The 23,313-nt window shown below is 40.7% G+C and overlaps 2 protein-coding genes across 3 annotated transcripts in view; one reads left to right on the top strand and one right to left on the bottom strand.

The window, feature by feature from the left end:
- Positions 1 to 53: 53 nt before the first annotated feature.
- Positions 54 to 22,235, bottom strand: ppp2r3c (protein phosphatase 2, regulatory subunit B'', gamma). Of its 2 annotated transcripts, none has more exons than XM_061968418.1 (13): positions 21,635 to 22,235; positions 21,415 to 21,539; positions 21,050 to 21,154; positions 17,827 to 17,915; positions 13,593 to 13,690; positions 13,326 to 13,396; positions 13,104 to 13,236; positions 10,211 to 10,266; positions 9,856 to 9,931; positions 6,369 to 6,505; positions 5,805 to 5,942; positions 4,730 to 4,789; positions 54 to 1,571 (listed from the first exon to the last, which is right to left on the bottom strand). In XM_061968418.1, the coding sequence occupies exons 1-13, from the start codon at positions 21,699 to 21,701 to the stop codon at positions 1,377 to 1,379; spliced, it is 1,350 nt and encodes a 449-aa protein (XP_061824402.1). In that variant the 5' UTR covers positions 21,702 to 22,235; the 3' UTR covers positions 54 to 1,376. The 2 variants fall into 2 exon arrangements, with proteins under 2 accessions (XP_061824402.1, XP_061824401.1); XM_061968417.1 differs by having other exon boundaries at positions 17,827 to 17,936; positions 21,635 to 22,232.
- A 12-nt stretch (positions 22,236 to 22,247) lies between these two features.
- prorp (protein only RNase P catalytic subunit) overlaps positions 22,248 to 23,313 on the top strand; it is a 28,313-nt gene continuing 27,247 nt past the window's right edge. The window contains exons 1-2 of the mRNA XM_061968415.1: positions 22,248 to 22,995; positions 23,116 to 23,254. Coding sequence (XP_061824399.1) covers positions 22,575 to 22,995; positions 23,116 to 23,254 — 560 coding nt within the window. The 5' untranslated portion in view covers positions 22,248 to 22,574. The remainder of the gene's footprint in view (positions 22,996 to 23,115; positions 23,255 to 23,313) is intronic.

Here is a 23,313-nt window from a genome sequence, read left to right as displayed (position 1 = left end):
TCCTTTCTCCCTGACAGTCAGAAAGTAAAGACTGAAAACTTGACAGCAACTGGTGGGTAACCCTAAGGCCTTTAGTAAATAAAAAATTATTAAATGTTCCACTTTGTACCATTACGCATCGATAAGTCCATTCACGCACACCATGCAAATAGACGACATACTGGTTAAATTCCGTGTCTTTAAGCTACCGTAATACAGTCATGAATGGAATATAATTTTAGTCAAATATTTAAGCCCAACAATTTTATTGTTGCCTAAACGGTCTGCAGAAAACATGAGAGCAAACGAATATTTTATTAAATATTTAAAAACATTAGAAAAAAAAAATAGTAAAAATGTCACATTATGATATAAGCGCCCCCCGCGACCCCGAAGGGAATAAGCGGTAGAAAATTGATGGATGGATGGATATAAGGTCCTCACAGGCTTTAAAGGGAGATGGCCTAAGACGTCTGCCATACAACACACCAAATGTCTCAATCATATTTAATTAATATTTAACCTGATTTCCTGAGTAAAAAGAAGCACACAATTCCACTGAGTTACATTATAAGTTGTCTCAAAGTTCACACAACTGTTTTACTCCTACATTATAAAGACACAGTTTTGTATATGGTATCTGATGCATTGTTTCTCCTTACTAGGACTGAACATGAATCCATCCATTTTCTACCGCTTGTCCCGTTCGGGGTTGCTGGAGCCTATCAGCTGCATTCGGGCGGAAGGGGGGGGTACACCCTGGACAAGTCACTACGTCATCGCAGGGCCAACACAGATAAACATTCACACTTACATTTACACACTAGGGCCAATTTAGTGTTACCAATCAACCTATCCCCAGGTGCATGTCTTTGGATGCGGGAGGAAGCCTGAGTACCCGGAGGGAACCCACGCAGTCACGGGGTGAACATGCAAACTCCACACAGAAAGATCCCGAGCCCGGGATCGAACCAAGTACCTTCGTATTGTGAGGCACACGCACTAACCCCTGTACCACCGTGCTGCCCCTGAACATAAATGTCTTTGGAAATATAAGTTTATAGGACAGAATGATTGCCATAAGTATTTAAATATTGTCAACTCAATAGTTTTCATCCATAATACAATGTGCCAACAAGCCTTAACTGTTGATACTTGTAATTGTGCCCAAACACTAGATCTCATATAACCAGAAAACCTTAACTTCATTCAAACTTGAAGGTGTTGATGATGGAGCTTATTATTTGGACATTAACATATTTACAGTATTTAATACAATTAACAAATGTAGTTCTGAACAGCATAAAAGAAGAATACAAAGAGGACCACAAATATTGACCACGGTGAAAAGCATCGTTAAGGAGTGTAAACCAGAAATGCCCCTCGGTCCACCTTGTTTAGGAGTCATCTATGCTGCCTGCGCTGCTGCTGTCGCTATCGTTGGCGACCGGCACCTCTCTGTTCTCGTAAGTCCAGAAGCCATTGAGGTCAATTAGGATGCTGGCAACAGTGTCGCCCTGGCCACTGTTCACCAAGTCTTGGAGTGTGATCTTATAGGGGTCTTTGGGCTTCACCATGTCAAAGATCTCATCCTAAGGAGACAGACGTTGTACATTTAGTCAAAAATGCAAATACAACCTGACAAAAAATTATGGAATCAACCGACTTGGATGATGTTAATTCAGTTTAATTTTGTAGGAAAAAAGCAGATAACAGACATGACGCAAATCTATAGTCATTTCAAATGGCAAATTTCTGGCTTTAAGGAACACTAAAATAAATGTCTATGGGTGTTTTCATTCATCCAGGTCATTGTATCCTCAGGGAATTCAATCGATCGCAACTGGACTGTTTGGTGTGTCTTAAAGGCGAAACGTCTTCTAAGAAAAACCAAACAGTTCAGTTGCGATCGACTGAATGCCCTTAGAAAACTAAAATGAGTCAATAATTTAAATTGTTGTAGTCAGTAACAGTTTAATTTTTAGATCAAGCAGAGTAAAACATTATGGACTCTCAATTTTTAGGAAAAAATTATGGTATCAGCCTGTAAATTTTCATTTCCGAAGCAAAGACCTGCATCAGAGTAAACATGTCCACTAGTCTGCAGTTAAAAAAAGTGTGTGTACACCTTAGAGAGCTGTTGCACCAGGTGGATTGGCATGAATCATGGCTCCAACACGAGAGATGTCAATTGAAACAAAGGAGGATTATCAATTTTCTTCAAGAAGATAAATAATCACGCAATGCTGCAAAAGATGTTGATTGTTCAGTCAGCTGTGTCTAAAATTTGGACCAAGTACAAACAACATGTAAAAGTTGTATAACTTTTAATAACAAGATCTGATAGTTCAGTTACAGCTCATGTTATACTATTCTGTGTTATATGTGTTGTATGTTACACGATTGCGCCAAGTAAAATTCCTAGTTTGTGAACTTGTTCTCAAACAATGGCAATAAAAACTCTTCTGATTCTGATTCTTGTAAAAGGAAACTACACTGGTAGACCAAGGAAATCATCAAAGAGCCAAGACAGAAAGCATAAAGCAATATGTCTTGAAAACAGAAAATGCACAGCAAAACAAAAGGAAGAACAAATGGGCGGAAACAGGAGTCACCGCCTGTGACCGAACTGTAAGAAAGCGCCTAAAGAAAATGGGATTGGAATACAGAAAAGCTAAACAAACACCGTTTTTTTAACACCTAAACAGACATAAACAAGGGTACAATGGGATAAGGAAAAGCAACCGTGGACTATGGATGACTGATTGAAAGTCATATTTCAGTGGTGAATTGCATATCTGCAGTGGCCAAACTGACAACGCTGGAACTTTTGTTTGGTGCCTTTCCAATGAGATTCATGAAGACGACTGCCTGAAGAAACCATGCAAATTTCCCAAGGGGCTGTGGAGGCACTGTGGAGATGGCTGTCATTACATCTTCAATAAATGCACTAGTTTACATGAAAATGTGAGAAACTTTTCTAATTTCATCAATCGAAAGGATGATTGGAGATAATTTCATCATTTTTTAAGATGATTATCCTTCCTGCCAAAGAGCAAAAACTGTAAAATATTTCATTTGAGAAAGATACATACCGGTACGTCATGTCATGGCTTGCAAATAATTTAGATTGCAATTCAATTTAAAATCTGTGGTGGAAATTTAAGAAAATGGTCCATGGCAAGACCCCAACCTGCAAAGCTGATCCGGCAACAGCAATCAGAGAAAGTTGGAGAAAAAATGATGAGACTGTTCGCTATTATAAAAGCCAGACGTGGTACAACAAAGTACTAGTGGTGGCTTGTAGGGTTTGTGATTCATGATTCTATATTTTTTTCTCAGAATCGAGTGATTCAATAACTTTTTTCACAAAGGTTGATCTAAAAATAAAACTGTTACAACAATTTATTGTTTACTTTTTAGTGTTTCTTAAAACCAGAAAGTTGTCACTTGAAAATACTAAAGTTTTCTGTCATGTCTGTTATCTGCTTTTTTTCTACAAAATTAAACAACTGAATGAACAGCTTTCCAGACTGGTGTAGGGCTGGAACCTATTAATTAAAACCTAATTGCAATTTTTCTCTACAAAATTTCACTTGCGATTTTAATATTTTATACATATACATGCATTAATTTACAAAAATAAGTTAAGGAAGACAATTGTCAATTGACATTCTTGTCTCAAGGTGCCACACAGAAGAATATGCAACCATTTACTTGAAAAAATGCTTTTCGCTTTATGCACAGGCTCAGAGCTTTTGTCTACATCAAGCTCTTAAACTGAAGAAATAACCGTTAAAACTATAGTGTGTATAATGTAAAGTAATCAAAATATATAATATTAATAATAATAATAACAATTCAAGTAATTATTTAAAAGGATACACACTTTTATATATTATTACTGTAGAATTGTTGTAATTGTATTGAAATAGGAAGGTAAATAACTTTGTTGTCCTAAATAAATGAACAAAAAAATAAAATGGACTCTTATTTCCTTCCATCCATTTTCTACCACTTGTCCCTCTCGGGATCGCAGGGGGCTGGAGCCTATCCCAGCTGCATTTGGCCGGAAGTCGCCACTTCATCGCAGGGCCGTAAGCAAAATGTTAACGTAAAAAAATATTAAACATCCTAACGTGTTTTTTTTAGGTCGGGTTGTCTTTTTTTGTGTCCGTGACAAAATTCTCGCTTGTACGTTGATGGGCTCATACTGCCCATCCATTTTCAAGCTGAAATATTACCAAAACGGGACATTTGGCTTTGCAATCATAGTCCCCCCCCCCCCCCCCCCCCCCGTCCTCCCCCTTAGTTTTTGCTACTTTGAGGAATTTCTCACTAGTGAGTCGCGAGACTCTCTGTTCATGCTTCCTGTGTGTGTGTGAAGCGGGCAGTCTCACTCTACACCCTGTGAGACAGAGATTGTGAATGACTGAAAAGAGGGCTTACTGCGTCCAGTTAATTGTATTGTTAAATAAACACGCTCAGGTGCTGTGAGCGATGCGCAGAGTGAGACCTCTTTCTCTCTATTTGAAGCGAGAGACAAAGAAACCCAAGGCTCAACAATTCTAACTGACGAACATGTCTGTCACTGAAATGCCGATAACGGCGGAGAAAAAAAACTAAACTCTGCACTAATTAAAACCTTGATGTCGATTCGATGTCAATTAATAGTGCAGCCTTAGACTGGTGATTCCATAATTTTGCAATGGGCTTTTTACATGAGCTAAATGTAGGGGATTGAGTTCACCTTGACATCCTGGAATGAGACAGGGACTTGACAGTGCACTTTCATCTGGTCCTGAATGGCCTGGCAACAAAAAGTAGTCAGGAATTAATATTGTTAAATTAATATTACATGTGCACTACGTTTTGCAAAAGATACAATGAGAGCAGATGATGATCTACATTTAGCTTTATTATGGCATTCAAACATTTACACTGATATATTGCAGAAAAAAATTATGTTGTATTTTCAAGCCACGATAAAAGGAAATAGATAAAAACACCATTAAGAAACCCTGCAGTTTTAAAATATTTAAATGGTTTTCAAATAGCTGGGAATGCTATAAATGAGATAATGTAATTGCACTCAGCTTACTGCACGTGTATTGAAAAGTATTTCATTACTATTAAAGCATAATAAAACCAGTAATAAAACAATACTAAAAACAGCGATAAAAAACAGAAGGACAAGATCAATTCAGCTCATTGCACACATGTTAAGTCCAACTTTTCACTATGTAGCCTGTTTTGTGGTACAAGTCCAACATTGTACTTTGTAGCGCGTTTTGTACTTGGTAGCGTGTTTTATGGTGTAAGTTCAACATTGCACTTTGTAGCGTCTTTTGTGGTGTATGTCCAACATTGCACTATGTAGCGTGTTTTGTTGTGGGTTCAGCAGTCTAATTGCAGTTGGATAAAAACTGTCACGGACCCTTACAGTTTTACACGTCAGGCTGCAATATCATTTTCCAGAAGGCAGGGGGGAAAACAGTCTATGGCATAGATGAGTGTGTTTTTGGTAATAATAGTACTACATTTTTAAGACAAGTATTTGACAGTGCGGAAGACAAATGTCAAGTGACAGCTGCACTAAATATAGTAGTTCTCTAAACGTTTTAGTTTGTGTCATAAGAAATGTGAGACATTAGTTCATGTTTTTAAACCTTGTTTAACAACAAAACTTAAGGGTGTTGGTTTCATTTTGTGTTTGAAAGATTATGTACATGTCCCTGGACATGGGACAACTACACGACAGAAGAAAACAAACACTCTAATTACTAACAAAATAAATATTTGTTTTGTTTGAATGTGCGTGTTACCCTGAAGAAGTAGTTGAGGGAAAAGACGTTGAGGTGTCCTTTATTGTCAATGTCCAGAAGTTTAAATATATACTGTAATGCTGCTGGCTCCTTCTTGTTTTCCAAGGCCAACACAAAGTCTAAATATGTTTTATAATCCTGGAAAAGAGAAAAGCAAATACAGAATTAAATCCTATTGACTTTTGAAACAGTAATATGATGAATATATACAGGCACATCTCAATAAATTAGAATATATTTAACACATTCATTTATTTCAGTGGTTCTATTAAAAAAGTGGAATGCTTAAGAGTTATTTATTTTTTAGCTGGTTATTACAAAATGCTGTCAAAGATTTATTTGGGTGTATTTCCTGCCCTTCCTTGTCTATTGCTGTTGTCGAATGGAAGATTCAACTGACAGAAAGGTAAGGCTAGCTCCATATTTGATGTACTGTACCATCAGAGACTGAGGCCAAAAAGTGGTATTCATTGATAACTGGCTTTAATTTGATAAGACCACCAACAAGGCACCGAACCAAGTTGAACTAATCTTTAAATCTAATGTGTAATAAAAAAATTGTACCATTTCTCCTTCGTAAGTTAGGCACTCTTGAAACACTCGGTCCAGGAAGACTGAGGTAAGCGTGGCTGTGCCATAGCGAGACAGCTCTTCCTTGCTCAACATGCCGTTGTGGTCCTTATCAAGGCTGAGGTACTGGCCTGTTGTACAAAGAATGTTAAAAAAAAACAAATTTATCAGGTTCCTAAGTTTACAGAGCTGAGTTAACACTAGAAGATAAAAGGTGCTGATTTCTAAAGCTTATTTCTGAGTGTATGCATAAACTTTACCAATTGCTATCTATTCAGAACAGTGTTAGGATATGGGTGTCCCGATCTTTTTCTCACTTCCAATATCAATATTGGAGCTTTTAGAATTGGCCGATAACGCTATTAATCAGATACAAATCATACATACATTTATTATTTTGTAATGAAATAACTTGAACAGAGATTGATTGATTGACTGATTGATTGAAACAGAGAACAATGGTAGGTATGAAACATACTAATTTATTCATCAATAACTGTCTGGAATGCATTTAGGCTGTCTTTGAGTTAATGTGCAGCGGTAATTGTTTTTAGTGACACTGAGTGGCCACAATAATTCATTAAGTTAAAGGGGAACTGCACTTTTTTGAAATTTTGCCTATTGTTCACAGTCTATGGGAGACAGGCGATGGATGTTATTTTTTTATTTGCATATTAAATATTAAATAAATGCGATCTAAGTCTGCTTACACTAGAGCTTATGGGAGCCGCTCTATTCCGCCTATAAAGACACTAAAAAAACAAACGCCTGCCGCGATCATGTCGAAATTGTACACAGGCTTGTGATCACACTGCCGATATAAATAGTTTATGTCTGCGTTAGCGCTTATAGTAATAATATCACTAATACTTGGTTGATATTCAAATCACAAAATGTAAAGGGAGTATTGTTGGCGGTTTTTGAATGGTTATTTATTGAATTTTATGGGTGAAATAGACTACCTCCCATTGGCTCTGCTGTAAGCTGACTCATTTTAAAGTTTTTTAAAAAGTTATAATGCACAAAAAAAATTCATCCGTCGTCATGATTTCATATTGATTGCGAACGATAGGCAAAATTCCCAATAAAAGTGAAGATCCCCTGTAAGCTCATGACACATACTGATACGCTTCTGCCTTGAAGACTTTGCATCTGTAATTAATATGCAACTATAATGTTGACTATAACGATATGTTTAATACTGCAGTATTGTTCAAGCAAGTGTGCACTTTTGTGCATAGCTGTTGTGTAGCTGCTAGCTCCTGTAGCCCTTAGCTTACCATGTTTATCCATCCATCCATTTTCTACCACTTATTCCCTTTGGGGTCACAGGGGGCGCTGGAGCCTATCTCAGCTACAATCGGGCGGAAGGCGGGGTAAACCCTGGACAAGTCGCCACCTCATCGCAGGGCCAACACAGATAGACACACAACATTCACACTCACATTCACACTCTAGGGCCAATTTAGTGTTGCCAATCAACCTATCCCCAGGTGCATGTCTTTGGAAGTGGGAGGAAGCCGGAGTACCCGGAGGGAACCCACGCAGTCACGGGGAGAACATGCAAACTCCACACAGAAAGATCCCGAGCCCGGGATTGAACCCAAGACTACTCAGGACCTTCGTATTGTGAGGCAGATGCACTAACCCCCCTCCACCATGCTGCCCCTTACCATGTTTACCTTTTTGCAAATGACTTAACTTCCCTGCTTATTAGAGGGGATTTAGCTGTTGATTGGCAGTCGAGCTTTGCACAAGTAAACAGGACTGCTTGTCCGGAGCATTTATGTTGGAGATTTTAGATGCAAGCCGACACTTGTTTTATGCTTATATTGCACCACTAATCTACAACGTTTTTTAATAACACGAGTGCAGGCTCATAACTTGAGAGGCTTTGAATATTTCTCATTGCCGAGAGCTCAAACCACTCATAAACGTTTTTGTGTGTCTGTATGCGCAGTAAAACTCTGGAACAAACTGGACCTACAACACAAGCAGTGGCAAACAATTAATTGATTTAAACTATTATACAAACATCGGGTCTGGTTCAAATATAGCGATCAGGGTCTTTAATTTGACTTGCTGCTATACTCTGTCTCAAAGTGTTAACATGTGCTCAATGTTTCCTTACCATTATTGCTATGTTGTCTATTACCATTGTTGGTATTTTGTCCATTAACGTTGTTGGTATTGTTCATTGTTACTAAAATGTTGATACAAATTATTGTTACAGTGTAATAATTATTGTTACCTGTGGTAATGCCACCATGATACAACATTTGTAGTAACAGTGAAGCTCAATGTATTAATCACAGAATGGAGACCTGAGGGTTGGTTTAAATAAATGATCTCCTTCTCACTCCCTTTCAGGCAATACTGGACCATCATGCTTACATACTGTACATTACCGTTTGCATTATATTAATTATATTATTATGTATTGTCTATCTTGTACTTTTTTTTAATGTCATTGCCTGAAGTAAATCAATAAATAAATAAAAAATAATGAATGAATATCAACATCGGATAGGAAAAGCCAACTGTAACCTTGATTTACGAACCCCTGTTTTTGCGAATTTTTCAATTTACCAACATTTTAAATGGTGCCAAATATCCCTCTGTGTGCAAGTGCTTCATTCACTCATTCATTCATTTTGTGTGCCGCTGGAATCCTTCGGGCCCAGCCATTTTGGGGACGTCACTTTCTTTGCAGGAAAGTGCACACATGGCACAGCCATTTTGGACAGGCGGAGCCTTTTACATCACATCCTGTTCACGCAGTCCATTACTTGGTCGTCATTTCTCAGTGCTTCAGAGTGTGTTTCTTTTCCCGCAATTCACCAAATTTTGTCTATTTTGCTTATTCAATATAGGTCCAAAATATCTATTAAAAAAAACGCCTGGGAACTGTTGGGCACTTCCGAGCAGTAACACACTGCCCTCCTCTCTGCACCATCCTTTCTCTGAGTACCCTCCCTTCTCCGCCTCGTGTCTTTCTGCCTTTGTCTCTTCTTATCTATTGTACTGTATGCCGCAAACATTTACCAATAACAGGGTAAAAAGTTTTTTTATTTTTTATTTGTAGCAACATGGTTAACGTTTTTGGGAGCACCGAAGGGTACTTTTGTTTGTGTGCATGTGCCTTGACAGTTAAGCTTGCCATTGTTGTTGTGTTGTTTTCAAAATAAAGAGATTGTTGTTCTTACCCTGTTTGATGTACACATTATAGTGTAATGAAAGTGTGTGTTATTTTACTAAAAAACGGACTGTTTACATTGTTTCTAATGGGGAACTATGCTTCACTTTACAAACTTTTCAATTTACTAACCATGTTCAAGGACCTTTTAAGTTTGTAATTTGAGGTTCCACTGTATATATAAAAATAGAACTAATGTCCATAAAAAGGTTTAACACCTGAATTAGATCATTAATTCCAGAGGACTGTTTGATGTGAATATTTAACCAAGATATAATGACTCACCATACATTCGGAGAGCTGAAGGTGCTGAAAACCAGTTGGAATCCTGACTCTCTTTAGACAACTCCTCATCTCTTAACTAGGAAGACAGAAGGAAATTAAAGTGCAACATAAATTAAATATTAAGAAATAGTTATATACAGTACTTGAAATAATTTATAATGTAAAAAAATTAATGAATAAAAAGGCTGTGTAAAGAAAAGAGTAACTTCAGTCAACATTAAGTTTAATATTGCAATTAGGCCATGGGTCAACTTCATTTCAAAGGGGTGAATTTTCGACAACTTAGTTGGTCGATACCAGCACAGTTGCATAGATAATACATCAATTAAAGGTGAAACAAAGCAAGACAATGTACCTCTAATAAATCATCGAGAAAACTGCAGGCCAAGATGTCTTGGATTTTAATCTTTCCTGAAAAAGAAAAGAGGCATTGAATAGAGAAAATAGAAGCTTTTGCTGTCACTTTAAAGTCAGACATTATTTGGTCATTTAATATGAACCCCCACTTCGAGTTAGACATTTGGAAATCTTAACACACAACAAATGTAGCTTTTCAAACGAGGATAATAAGAATTTTTCAACTTAAAAATAAAAATTGTGCATCATCTTCATAGGTTTCTTAAAATGATGTGATCCTGCAGCACCTTCAAAAGATCAGTAAAGATTTGTTATTTTCTTTTTCTTCTTTCAGAGCAAAAAAAAACATATGTTATGTTATTTGAAAGCTTGACAGATACACTAATTCCACATTTTATTTATTTATTTTTTTGCGGGCTGTAGAGCGTTTTCTATTCGGGCTCCAGCACTATGGAATGCCCTCCCGGTAACAGTTAGAGATGCTACCTCAGTAGAAACATTTAAGTCCCATCTCAAAACTCATTTGTATACTCTAGCCTTTGAATAGCCCCCCTTTTTTAGACCAGTTGATCTGCCGTTTCTTTTCTTTTCTCCTCTGCTCCCCCCTATCCCTTGTGGAAGGGGAGACACACAGATCCGGTGGCCATGGATGGGGTGCTGGCTGTCCGGGGTCGGGACCCGGGGTGGACCGCTCGCCTGTATATCGGTTGGGAACATCTCTGCGCTGCTGACCCGTCTCCGCTCGGGATGGTTTCCTGCTGACCCCACTGTGGACTGGACTCTTACTGTTATGCTGGATCCACTATGGACTGGACTCTCACAATATTATGTTAGACCCACTCGACATCCATTGCATTCGGTCTCCCTAGAGGGGGGGGGGTTACCCACATATGCGGTCCTCTCCAAGGTTTCTCATAGTCATTCACATCGACGTCCCACTGGGGTGAGTTTTTCCTTGCCCTTATGTGGGCTATACCGAGGATGTCGTTGTGGCTTGTGCAGCCCTTTGAGACACTTGTGATTTAGGTCTATATAAATAAACAATGATTGATTGATTTTCATTGCTTGACTTGAATGTTAACCAAGTATTAGTGGTATTGTTATTATAAGCACTGATCACCGTGATCACTAACGTGAGTGCCTATATTTACATCATCGAGTGGTAACCTGCTTCCTCGCTTCCCTGCTTGTGGAAGTTTATTGTACATCATAAATCATGCCTCTCACTTTGATAGTAAATGGACAAGGATGAAATTCGAAATGTTGATACACTTTGACAGCCAATTTAGACCCGGAAAAGGCTAGAACGACACAAAAAAACGCTTGGTTCCGTTTCTCAGCAAAGATTATGAGTCATTCTTCACCTAAACGGGACTATAACAAGATTCTGTCAGGCGGCATCCTAATGACAGCAGACATTGTACAGTAAGCAATGTTTTATTATGTTTGTTGGCTCTCATGAAGTCTGCAGTGACTAGTAACCAGTGATGTTGTTGAAAAAAAAAAGTGAGCGTTAAATTTATGCGCCGCGTATGCTTAAAATAAGCTAAATACGTAAATATTAAATATTGTTATAAATGTGCCCATTACTACATGACATATGTACCATACTTACATCATGTACCGTATTTTCCGCACTATTAGCCGCACCTAAAAACCACAAATTTACTCAAAAGCTGACAGTGCGCCTTTTAACCCGGTGCGCTTTATATATGGATTAATATTACGATTCATTTTCATAAAGTTTCGATCTCGCAACTTCGGTAAACAGCCGCCATCTTTTTTCCCGGTAGAACAGGAAGCGCTTCTTCTTCTACGCAAGCAACCGCCAAGGTAAGCACCCGCCCCCATAGAACAGGAAGCGCTTCTTCTTCTACTGTATGCAACCACCCGCCCGCGTAGATGAAGAAAAAGCGCGCGGATATCACCGTACGTTTCATTTCCTTTGTGTGTTTACATCTGTAAAGACCACAAAATGGCTCCTACTAAGCGTCAGGGATCCGGTTCATGAAAAGACGCAATCTCTCCATCCGCACACGGATTACCGGTACTATTTCACAGCAACTGATATTCCTGTGAACCGCACTGGATACAACGGGAGCACGTACGGTGAATATTCGCACCACAGGGAATGAGAAGTCATCCTTCACTGTGGTTCTAGCTTGCCATGCTAATGGCCAGAAAATCCCATGGTGATATTCAAAAGGAAGACCTTGCCAAAAGAGACCTTTCCAGCCGGCGTCATCATAAAAGCTAACTCGAAGGGATGGATGAAGAAAAGATGAGCGAGTGGTTAAGGTAAGTTTAAGTTTACGCGAAGAGGCCGGGTGGCTTTTTTCACGCAGCTCTGTCCATGTTGATATACGTATGTTTGTGATTGCACATTTGCGCACATTTTGGGAGTGAACAGAGTTGTTAGAACGCTGGTTTTTAATATATTATTAAAGTTTGACTGACCTATCTGACTGTTTTTTTGACATTCCTTTAGCGCAGTTAGATGCGGCTTACAACACCGGGCGGCTTATAGGTGGACAAAGTTTTGAAATATGCCGTTCATTGAAGGCGCGGCTTTTAACCCAGGGCGCCTTATGGTGCGGAAAATACGGATATGTAAAACCTTGATGGAAGGGGTTGGATGTTTTTTTAAGACTTTTGATCGCATTCATTTACAATTTAGAATGCGTTAAAAAAAAGAAAAACATATGTGTTCTTGTCTTACACTAGAGTTGTGAATGGTAGGAAAAATTCCAAAAGAGTGCAGTTCCCTTTTAAGAGTTAACGTGCATTTATTTTTTAAATATATCCGTCGTCTTGTCTCACATAAGGATTGTGAATTATATGCAAAATTTCAAAAAAGTACAGTTCCCCTTTAAAGCAGGATTGAGTCTCACCTGTCCGAAGTGGGTCAAGGAAGAAGAAAAACTTGCGAACTGCAGTGCAGACGTAGAAAGAGTAAAAGGGCTTATCTAGTTCGTCCAGCTGAGGCAGCGTGGGGATTAACTCCAAAATGTAGTTCTCCAGATCCTGCAGGGAACAATAATCAGCCATTTTAATATTTTAGAGGCAATCCCCTGCTCTTATCACAATACAAATACAATGGATACAACACATACAGACTCTCGGAGGTAGCCCTGTCCCGCAACATCATACAGACTCAGGCCTATCCGGGTCTGATGCAGCCACACTGGACATACACAAAAAAAATCCAGTGACCGTAAATATATGACATTTTGCTTCCTGATATGAATATACTAATGAAATAGAGTTTACACATATATTTAAAAAAATATTACTTATGAAATTGCCTTGCATTGTTTTTGTACCTGTCAAATAGATATATTCATTATCAATCATAACATATGACATCAGTAAAAACAAACCTTTCCTCATGACGTAGTTAAAGAACTGCATGATAGAGATCCTGCCGTAAGGGTCGTTGTGGAGCAGCTTGGCATATACTCTGGCAGTGAATAGGTTTCTGATGAAAAATTTGAATAAATTATAACTTTTCTGTGCATACTATACATACACTGCAAACATTGTAAGCACTATATTGTTGACATTTTTGAGAAATGAAAAAGTAAACAGCAGAGATCCACTGATATTGGTGCCAAAATTTGGCATTTTGACATATATCGGTATTGGCCTTTTCTATCAGTCATTGGCTTTTCTTTTTTACAACTAAAACAAAACTACATCTGCAGATACAATATATACACATGTGATACCAGTATTTAGTATTAAGAAAATAATAATTGGTGAAGTAGATAGTAATAACCACAGCTCAAGCACCTCTGCATGAGAAAACTCCCTTTTAAAAAAATAAATAATTTAAGAATAAAAAAAACTCTCATTGTCAGTAATCCCCCCCCAAAATAAGTTCTGATATCTGACAGGGCATTTATTTGAGTTCTTGTTAGAATTCTTCTCCGGTCTCCCCAACTGTTTTAACCATGGCGCTTACACAGCCACGCCCCGCCCCCAGCACCTTTACCTCCCCCCTGCAGGACTGGTCGCCTAGAGCAGTGTTTTCAACCACTGTGCCGTGCGATATTGTCTGGTGTGCTGTGGGAAATTATGCAACTTCACCTAATTGGTCCAAAAAATATTTTTTTTGCAAATCAATAATTATGATCTGCAAATACTGTGGCATTTTCTCATTGTAGAACTCGGCTGTAGAACTGTGATCCCAATATGCAGACCACAGCGTGCAGGTAAAAAGGTATGTAACGCTTAAGCCAAAAATGAACAAAAGGAAAAGGAAAAGGCAATGAAGCATAGGGATGGCTATGTAAAACAACAGTAAAACTGAACTGGCTACTAAGTAAACAGAAACAGAATGCTGGACGACAGCAAAAACTTGCAGCGTGTGGAGCAGAGACGGCGTCCACAAAGTACATCCGTACATGACATGGCGAGCAACAATGTCCACACAAAGAAGAATAGCAATAACTTCAATAGCCTTGCTTGCTAACACAAAGCAGGTGCGGGGAATAGCGCTCAAAGGCAGACATGAAACTGCTACAGGAAAACACCAAAATAACAGCACAAGACAAGAACTAAGGCACTGCACACAGGAAAACACCAACAAACTCAAAATAAGGCATAAGGAGGACCTGGTGGAGTTTCATTTTTTAACGTTTTCTGCTGGTGGTGTGCCTCTGTATTTTTAAATGAAAATAATGTGCCTTGCCTCAAAAAAGGCTGAAAAACACTGGCCTAGAGTACGTCTCTTCTGGATATCTGTCATCCAGTTTTTGTCTATCTTTCTTGGCGTCTTCCCGGTCCCGTTTTGTTTGTTTTTGCAACGGCACAATTGAGTCACTTGACAAGCCTTTGTCCGCAACACTCAAGAGTGTGGGCTAATTAAAGGAGTGCCAAGGTTTCAATTTCCGTGATTCAATCAAATAACAACGTGACAGAGATGGATGGACATGAAGATGACAGAAATCTCTGCCTAAAATCCAAACTCTGTGTAAATATACTAACAAATAGGAGACAAGCAAGCAGCAGCTCACACAATCTCATACTTTCTCTTTAACCTGGGAAGAAATTATGTCAGCCAGCTTGAAAAATGTCTCAACTATAAGCTATGTGAAGGAGCACCGAATTGTTTTTATTTAAATGTTCGCAATAAGGTTTCCTTACAAGGAAACCTTACAATGTATAAAATCCATAAACTTCTATAAAATTGTGTAAATGGCAAGTTATTGTGTATGTAGTGAAATCCCATATTTTTACCAATTTTCCCTGGAGATTTCCCATAATTTGAAATGCAAATGTTGATGCTCTTCTGACCCGCAGCATTAGACACACATGATAAAGGTGTTTGTAAAATCCCCTGGTGTTTTTGGGTGCTAAATTAACCAACATTAGCGCCGCATAAAACCTTGTATTGTTAAAAAAAACTACGTAAAGACTTGTCCTGCTGTTTATTGACGCATAGTATTCGTGTTTAAAAAACTTTTACTGCAAATGAATGTCAGCTCGAAATATCGGCTGTCCGTTTCCTTGACTAATAACAATTGGTATCGGACTTGAAAAAACATATCTCTAGTAAAAACTTCACTAGCAAAGAGTAAAACGATCCAGCTCAAAACATTTAATTAGGGCCCGCAAGGCCCATTGTAAAAGGAATCCCAAAGGGAGTCCTTTTTTACAATGGGACAGAGGACCCTATTGAATTTGTAACGTTTTATTCTTTCTTTCTTTATTATTATTCTTCCGCCGCCTCTTTGAGCTGTAATTTGACCCACTTAACATGCTTCAAAACTCACCATATTTGAGCCACACATCAGGACTGGCGAAAATTGCCATCTAATAAAAAAAACAAATCCCAAAACTCAAAATTGCGCTCTAGCTCCCCCTAGGAAAAAACACAGACAAAACGGCCTATAACTTCCAGTAGGAATATCGTAGAGACATGAAACAAAAACCTCTATGTAGGTCTGACTTTGACCTAGATTTCATACACTGACATCCTTCAGCAAAAATCAACAGGAAGTTGGCAATTCCCCCTTCAAGACAAAAATGTACTAAAAACAGTCACTTTTGCCTCTCTGAGCTGTAATTTGACCCCAATAACATGCTTCAAAACTCACCAAACTGAACACATAAATCAGGACTGGCAAAAATTGCTATCTAGTAAAAAAAACCTAACCCCAAATCTCAAAATTGCGCTCTAGCGCCCCCTAGGAATAAAACGCAGACAAAACTGCTCCTCGGAAGAAAAAAATGACAAAACTGCCTTTTGATTTTATGACCCTTCAAAGAACCGCTGCGCTGATGCTGCTGTGCTGCTGTTTTCTCAAGATGGCTGCTTAAAAGCAGGAAGCACTAGCGTGCCCACACAATGCAGAGAAGGTAGGTACACTAGACAAAAGTATTGGGACACTTCGGACTAAAAGTAGACAAACGTATTGGGACACTTCGGACTACCACTGGACAAAAGTATTGGGACACTTAGGATGAAAACTGGACAAAAGTATTGGGACACTTAGGATGAAAACTGGACAAAAGTATTGGGACACTTGGGACTAAAACTTGACAAAAGTATTGGGACACTTAGGACTACCACTGAACACAAGTATTGGGACACTTACACTGGACAAAAGTATTGGGACACTTAGGACTAAAACTGGACAAAAGCATTGGGACACTTAGGACTAGAACTGGACAAAAGTATTGGGACACTTAGGACTACAACTGGACAAAAGTATTGCGACACTTAGGACTAAAACTTGACAAAAGTATTGGGACATTTAGGACTAAAACGTGACATAAGTATTGGGACACTTCGGACTACCACTGGACAAAAGGATTGGGACACTTAGGACTAAAACTGGACAAAAGTATTGGGACACTTACGACGAAAACTGGACAAAAGTATTGGGACACTTGGGACTAAAACTTGACAAAAGTATTGGGACACTTAGTATGAAAACTGGACAAAAGTATTGGGACACTTAGGACGAAAACTGGACAAAAGTATTGGGACACTTAGGAATAAAACTGGACAAAAGTATTGGGACACTTAGGACGAACACTGGACAACACTATTGGGACACTTGGGACTAAAACTTGACAAACGTATTGGGACACTTAGGACTACAACTGGACAAAAGTATTGGGACACTTAGGACTACAACTGGACAAAAGTATTGGGACACTTAGGACTACAACTGGACAAAAGTATTGGAACACTTAGGACTACCGGTACTAGCACCAGCCAAATATGCGGGCCCGACCAACGCTGCTTGCAGCTTTAATTTTCAATATGTTTCGTAGAAGGGTTGTGAATAGGTCAAGAAAAACATTTCTTTGAATCTGAATAAAGGTGAAGATGCAGGCTTTTTTTTTTACTGTTTGGGTAACTGTAGTACAGTATTGATGGAACCATACACATACAAGAACCTCATCGCAAATGATGCTACGAGAACTGAAATGGAATACTTCAAGAAATTTAATAATTGCTTTTGGTAATTCTAGGAGGTGAGTAAATAACAACAGTTATTTCGCTTTCATGAGCAGATCAAATGAGGTGCAAAAACACACATTCTGTTTGATTTATGGGGTGTTTGCAGAGACAAATCTAAAGCTGCTTCTTCAACTTACTTGCACTTGGGCCCAGCCATGTCGCCCACCTGCAGGAAGTCTTCATAGCTGATCATGGCCTCTTCACTATTCTCCGGAGGCACCTGGTTCTTAAGTAGAAACCACAGATTCTACGGAGAAGTAGACACCGTAAAGCAGGGGTGTCAAACTCAAATACAGAGTGGGCCAAAATTTAAAACTGAACAAAGCCGCGGGCCAAGGTTGAACAAATTAACCTTTTAATAGGGACCCAAACAAGTTTTGCATTGAATATTGAACAAGCAAGGCTTGTATAACTTTATAGTGACATGCAAAATCGAGTTTCAAATAATAATAATTAAAAAATATCAATGGCATATCAAATACAATTTAAATAAAAATGTAATGCCTCTCTCCTCTCTGAGCTGCCACCTTAACGTGGTAGAGGAGTTAGCGTGTCCCAATGATCCTAGGAGCTATGTTGTCCGGGGGCTTCTATGCCCCCTGGTAGGGTCTCCCAAGGCAAATTGGTCCTAGGTGAGGGATCAGACAAAGGGCAGCTCGAAGACCTCTATGAAAAACACGAACAAAGGACCCAGATTTCCCTCGCCTGGACGCGGGTCACCGGGGCCGCCCTCTGGAGCCAGGCCCAGAGGTGGGGCTCGATGGCGAGTGCCTGGTGGCCGGGCCTGTCCCCATGGGGCCCGGCCGGGCACAGCCCGAAGAGGCAACGTGGGCCCCCCCTCCAATGAGCTCACCACCCATAGCAGGGGCCATAGAGGTCGGGTGCAGTGTGAGCTGGGCGGAAGCCGAAGGCAGGGCACTTGGCGGTCCAATCCTCGGCTACATAAGCTGGCTCTTGGGACGTGGAACGTCACCTCGCTGGGGGGGAAGGAGCCTGAACTAGTGCATGAGGTGGAGAAGTTCCGGCTAGATATAGTCGGACTCACTTCGACGCACAGCAAGGGCTCTGGAACCAGTTCTCTTGAGAGGGGCTGGACTCTCTTCCACTCTGGCGTTGCCGGCAGTGAGAGGCGACGGGCTGGGGTGGCAATTCTTGTTGCCCCCCGCCTCAAAGCCTGCACGTTGGAGTTCAACCCAGTGGACGAGAGGGTAGCTTCCCTCCGCCTTCGGGTGGGGGGGGCGGGTCCTGATTGTTGTTTGCGCTTACGCGCCTAGCGGCAGCTCAGACCACCCACCTTTTTGGATTCACTCGAGGGAGTACTGGAGAGTGCTCCCCCGGGTGATTCCCTCGTTCTACTGGGGGACTTCAACGCTCATGTTGGCAACGACAGTGAAACCTGGAGAGGCGTGATTGGGAAGAATGGCCGCCCGGATCTGAACCCGAGTGGTGTTTTGTTATTGGACTTTTGTGCTCGTCCCAGATTGTCGATAACAAACACCATGTTCAAACATAAGGGTGTCCATATGTGCACTTGGCACCAGGACACCCTAGGCCGCAGTTCCATGATCGACTTTATAGTTGTGTCATCGGATTTGCGGTTTCATGTTTTGGACACTCGGGTGAAGAGAGGGGCGGAGCTTTCTACCGATCACCACCTGGTGGTGAGTTGGCTGCGATGGTGGGGGGGGATGCCGGACAGACCTGGCAGGCCCAAACGCATTGTGAGGGTTTGCTGGGAACGCCTGGCAGAGTCTCCTGTCAGAGAGAGTTTCAATTCCCACCTCCGGAAGAACTTTGAACATGTCACGAGGGAGGCGCTGGACATTGAGTCCGAGTGGACGATGTTCCGTACCTCTGTTGTTGAGGCAGCTGATTGGAGCAGTGGCCGCAAGGTGGTTGGTGCCTGTCGTGGCGGTAATCCTAGAACCCGGTAATGGATGCCGTCAAGCTGAAGAAAGAGTCCTATCGGGCTCTTTTGGCTCATAGGACTCCAGAGGCAGCGGACAGGAACCGACAGGCCAAGCGGTGTGCGGCTTCAGCGGTCGCGGAGGCGTAAACTCGGACATGGGAGGAGTTCGGGGAGGCCATGGAAAACGACTTTCGGACGGCTTCGAAGCAATTCTGTACCACCATCCGCCGCCTCAGGAAGGGGAAGCAGTGCACTATCAACACCGTGTATGGCGAGGATGGTGTTCTGCTGACCTCGACTGCGGATGTTGTGGATCAGTGGAGGGAATACTTCGAAGACCTCCTCAATCCTACCAGCACGTCTTCCTATGAGGAAGCAGGGCCTGGGGAATCTGTAGTGGGCTCTCTTATTTCTGGGGCTGAGGTTGCCGAGGTAGTTAAAAAGCTCCTCGGTGGCAAGGCCCCGGGGGTGGATGAGACCCGCCCGGAGTTCCTTAAGGCTCTGGATGTTGTGGGGCTGTCTTGGTTGACAAGACTCTGCAACATCGCGTGGACATCGGGGGCGGTACCTCTGGATTGGCAGACCGGGGTGGTGGTTCATCTCTTTAAGAAGGGGAACCGGAGGGTGTGTTCCAACTATCGTGGGATCACACTCCTCAGCCTTCCCAGTAAGGTCTATTCAGGTGTACTGGAGAGGAGGCTACGCCGAATAGTCGAACCTCGGATTCAGGAGGAACAGTGTGGTTTTCGTCCTGGTCGTGAAACTGTGGACCAGCTCTATACTCTCGGCGGGGTCCTTGAGGGTGCATGGGAGTTTGCCCAACCACCAATCAGTTTACACCCCCGCTACCACCAACCCCTCCGTGCGTATATTGCAGCCCGGAAGAGTTAGGGCTGCATGGGATTCTGGGTATTTGTTTTGTTGTGTTTATGTTGTGTTACGGTGCGGATGTTCTCCCGAAATGTGTTTGTCATTCTTGTTTGGTGTGGATTCACAGTGTGCCGCATATTTCTAACAGTGTTAAAGTTATTTATACGGGCACCGTCAGTGTAACCTGTATCGCTGTTGGCCAAGTATTCGTTGCATTCACGTGTGTGTGCGTGCTGAAGCCGCACATGTTATGTGAGTGGGCCAGCATTCGTTGGACTGGGTGAAAAGCGGACGTGACGATTTATGGGAGGGGCACTGAAATTTTAGAGTCTCCCAGGAGGGTTGGCAAGTATAAGAATTAGCGGTGAATGCGGTGTTACCGCGGCACCACCGCTGAATATGATCGGCGGGCCAGCTCTAGTGTTAATTTGATATCGCCTCAAGGGCCAAGTGAAATTTGGCGCGCGGGCCAAGAGTTTGACACCCATGCCGTAAAGCGTAAGACCAGGTAGGCAGAAAATATACATAAATTATTAGTCCTCTGACAGACCTTTATAAAGACCAATGTGTGCGTGCACTACCTGAAGTTCCTCATTATCTAGCAGCTCGCTGCTTTTCCTCTGCAGAAAGACAACTCTGGATTCTTCTCTCAGCTTCTGGAGTAAAACTTCATCTTCTGTTGGTAGCTGTTAAAAAGTATCAGACTCTTAATAGAGTGCACATTTCGCATGTACTTAAAGTAGCAACACTGTCATAACAAAGAGACAATATCTTAATTATTCAAAGAGTGTCAGGAACTAAGTCAAATTTCTAACACAATGTAAAGTTAAAAGTCACTGGGTAGTTATTGATGATACAAAAATCAATTTGCCTAAAAAATGGCTGAGTGGTATTATAAGTTATAACATATGACTGTCAATGACTTTAGTGTTCAGTGTGTCAGTACCTTGAAGTAGAATCGAGGAATGCTCTCGTATGACTTATTGTTGTGGCCACCACCCTTCCATTCAGAGTAATATTTGGTAAATAACTGAATTTCTTCGGCTTTCTTTTCTTCTTCGCTCCTCTCATCTAGACAACAACATAATACTTCAGTAAAATTAAACTGACTGGTTTTACTTTAGAAAAGCCTGCTAGCATAAGGATAAGCTAGCATGATCACTTACCTCTGTTCGCGTTTGCTAACCTCCTTTTTAACGTATTCGACCAGTCAGTACGGCATTCATTGGCCATACTTACCTCCAAACGATTATAAAATTACATCGGTATTGTTTTGACAATATCTTTACTAACACTAGTAAGATAGCGGCATTCAGATAAACGCCGTACTTGAACGTGCGTTGATATGAGCAGGGAAGAACTGCTTTCCATAGTGCTTCCGGTTAAGTTGAAAATATTACAAAATAAAGTGAGGAAATGAAACATATCGACATGTAAGTACAGTATATTTTGCACAAAAAATCAAACAAAACTATAACTGATCTCGTTTTAAATCGTATACAATATTTTTAAATTATGTTTAACTGTCCCCGTTGGTAAACAGAATAGTCGAATTTCTGCGCCTGCGGAGTTCGGCCGCCATCTTACGATTGTATAGTATGCCACAATGCCATCGGTGAAAAAATTAATTACAACAATTTAACTTTCCATACATTATAAATTAATAATGAAATACAGTTACTCGTGATAATAACTTATTACCAACTAAATGGTAGTTTATTTTAATGCGATTAAAGAAATATAAACATATAAACGGTACAGACGCACGTTTCACGTGACGTCACATCCTTAGCGGCGAGTTTTTCCCAGTGGAGTTGCCGTAGCATTTCCGGTGCGAATGTAGGTTCCTTTTTTTTTTACAAAAGGCGAGGACAAGCTTACCAATTAATTTAGTTCAGTTCAATTTGGCGACTAATGTATACTACACGACCAATTTCCAGGCCATAAAAAGTAAGGTATCTGCTGAATTAGGTGAGATAATGTGGGGGTTGGTATCGCACAAAGTGTTTCCACTACTACATTGAAATATTGTAATTATTGCTCTTTTAATGAGAATAACAATGTAGCATAATCAATTTAGACAATTACAGAGGTGTGACTTATGCAATGGGGTCCACTGTCATATTACAGCTAAAAAAGTGCCTGAGGACCGCTTTACCTTTCATTAATCAAAGATCTCCAGTTTCCCTTGTGTTGCCTTATGCCAAACTTCTTCAGTGCTACCGGGGCTTTAACTCCAGCCCTGGATTGAGACAACCAAGCAACGTCAACACTGGACAAACCAATGTGCAGGATGGACTGGAAAAAAGCACCTCGAGGCAGAGGACACGAGAATTATGGGACAGAGTCACAGATGGAAGAGGAAATAACTGTACTCCAAGAATACAAAAGGCTTTCATCCCAAAATCTGTGTTTGCTGCTGGAACGGCAAAGAAGACCACAGAGATGCTGAAGAGGAAGGCAGATTCCTCCTCAGGGGAAGATCATCGTCCTGATGAGCTTGCAAGGAGGGTGACCAGGGTAGAAGGTTGGTACAATTACAAGTGACTGCTATATTACATTACAACTCGACTATACTTTACTAATACAGTTTGACCTAGGTAACAATAACACAAATCTTTGTGACTAATGGCATGATTTTTGACAGGAAAGCTGCCACCTCCTGATAAGCCACTGTCTGTTGAGGAGTGGAAGAAACTAAAGGAGTCTCTGGGAAGTCCAGCACAATTCGACATTCAGATGTTATCTGCACTGCTGCACAACAGGGCAGAGTTGGATATTGCAAAGTAAGACAACTTCATTTTGTAAACTATTGCAGGTTTTCATGACATCCTTTTAGCGTTTA

This window comes from Nerophis lumbriciformis, linkage group LG08, assembly GCF_033978685.3.
Source record: "Nerophis lumbriciformis linkage group LG08, RoL_Nlum_v2.1, whole genome shotgun sequence".
In the NCBI taxonomy this organism is placed as follows: Eukaryota; Metazoa; Chordata; class Actinopteri; order Syngnathiformes; family Syngnathidae; genus Nerophis; species Nerophis lumbriciformis.
The sequence above is the reverse complement of the archived record's forward strand: the minus strand, read 5'-3'. Positions and strand labels throughout refer to the sequence as shown.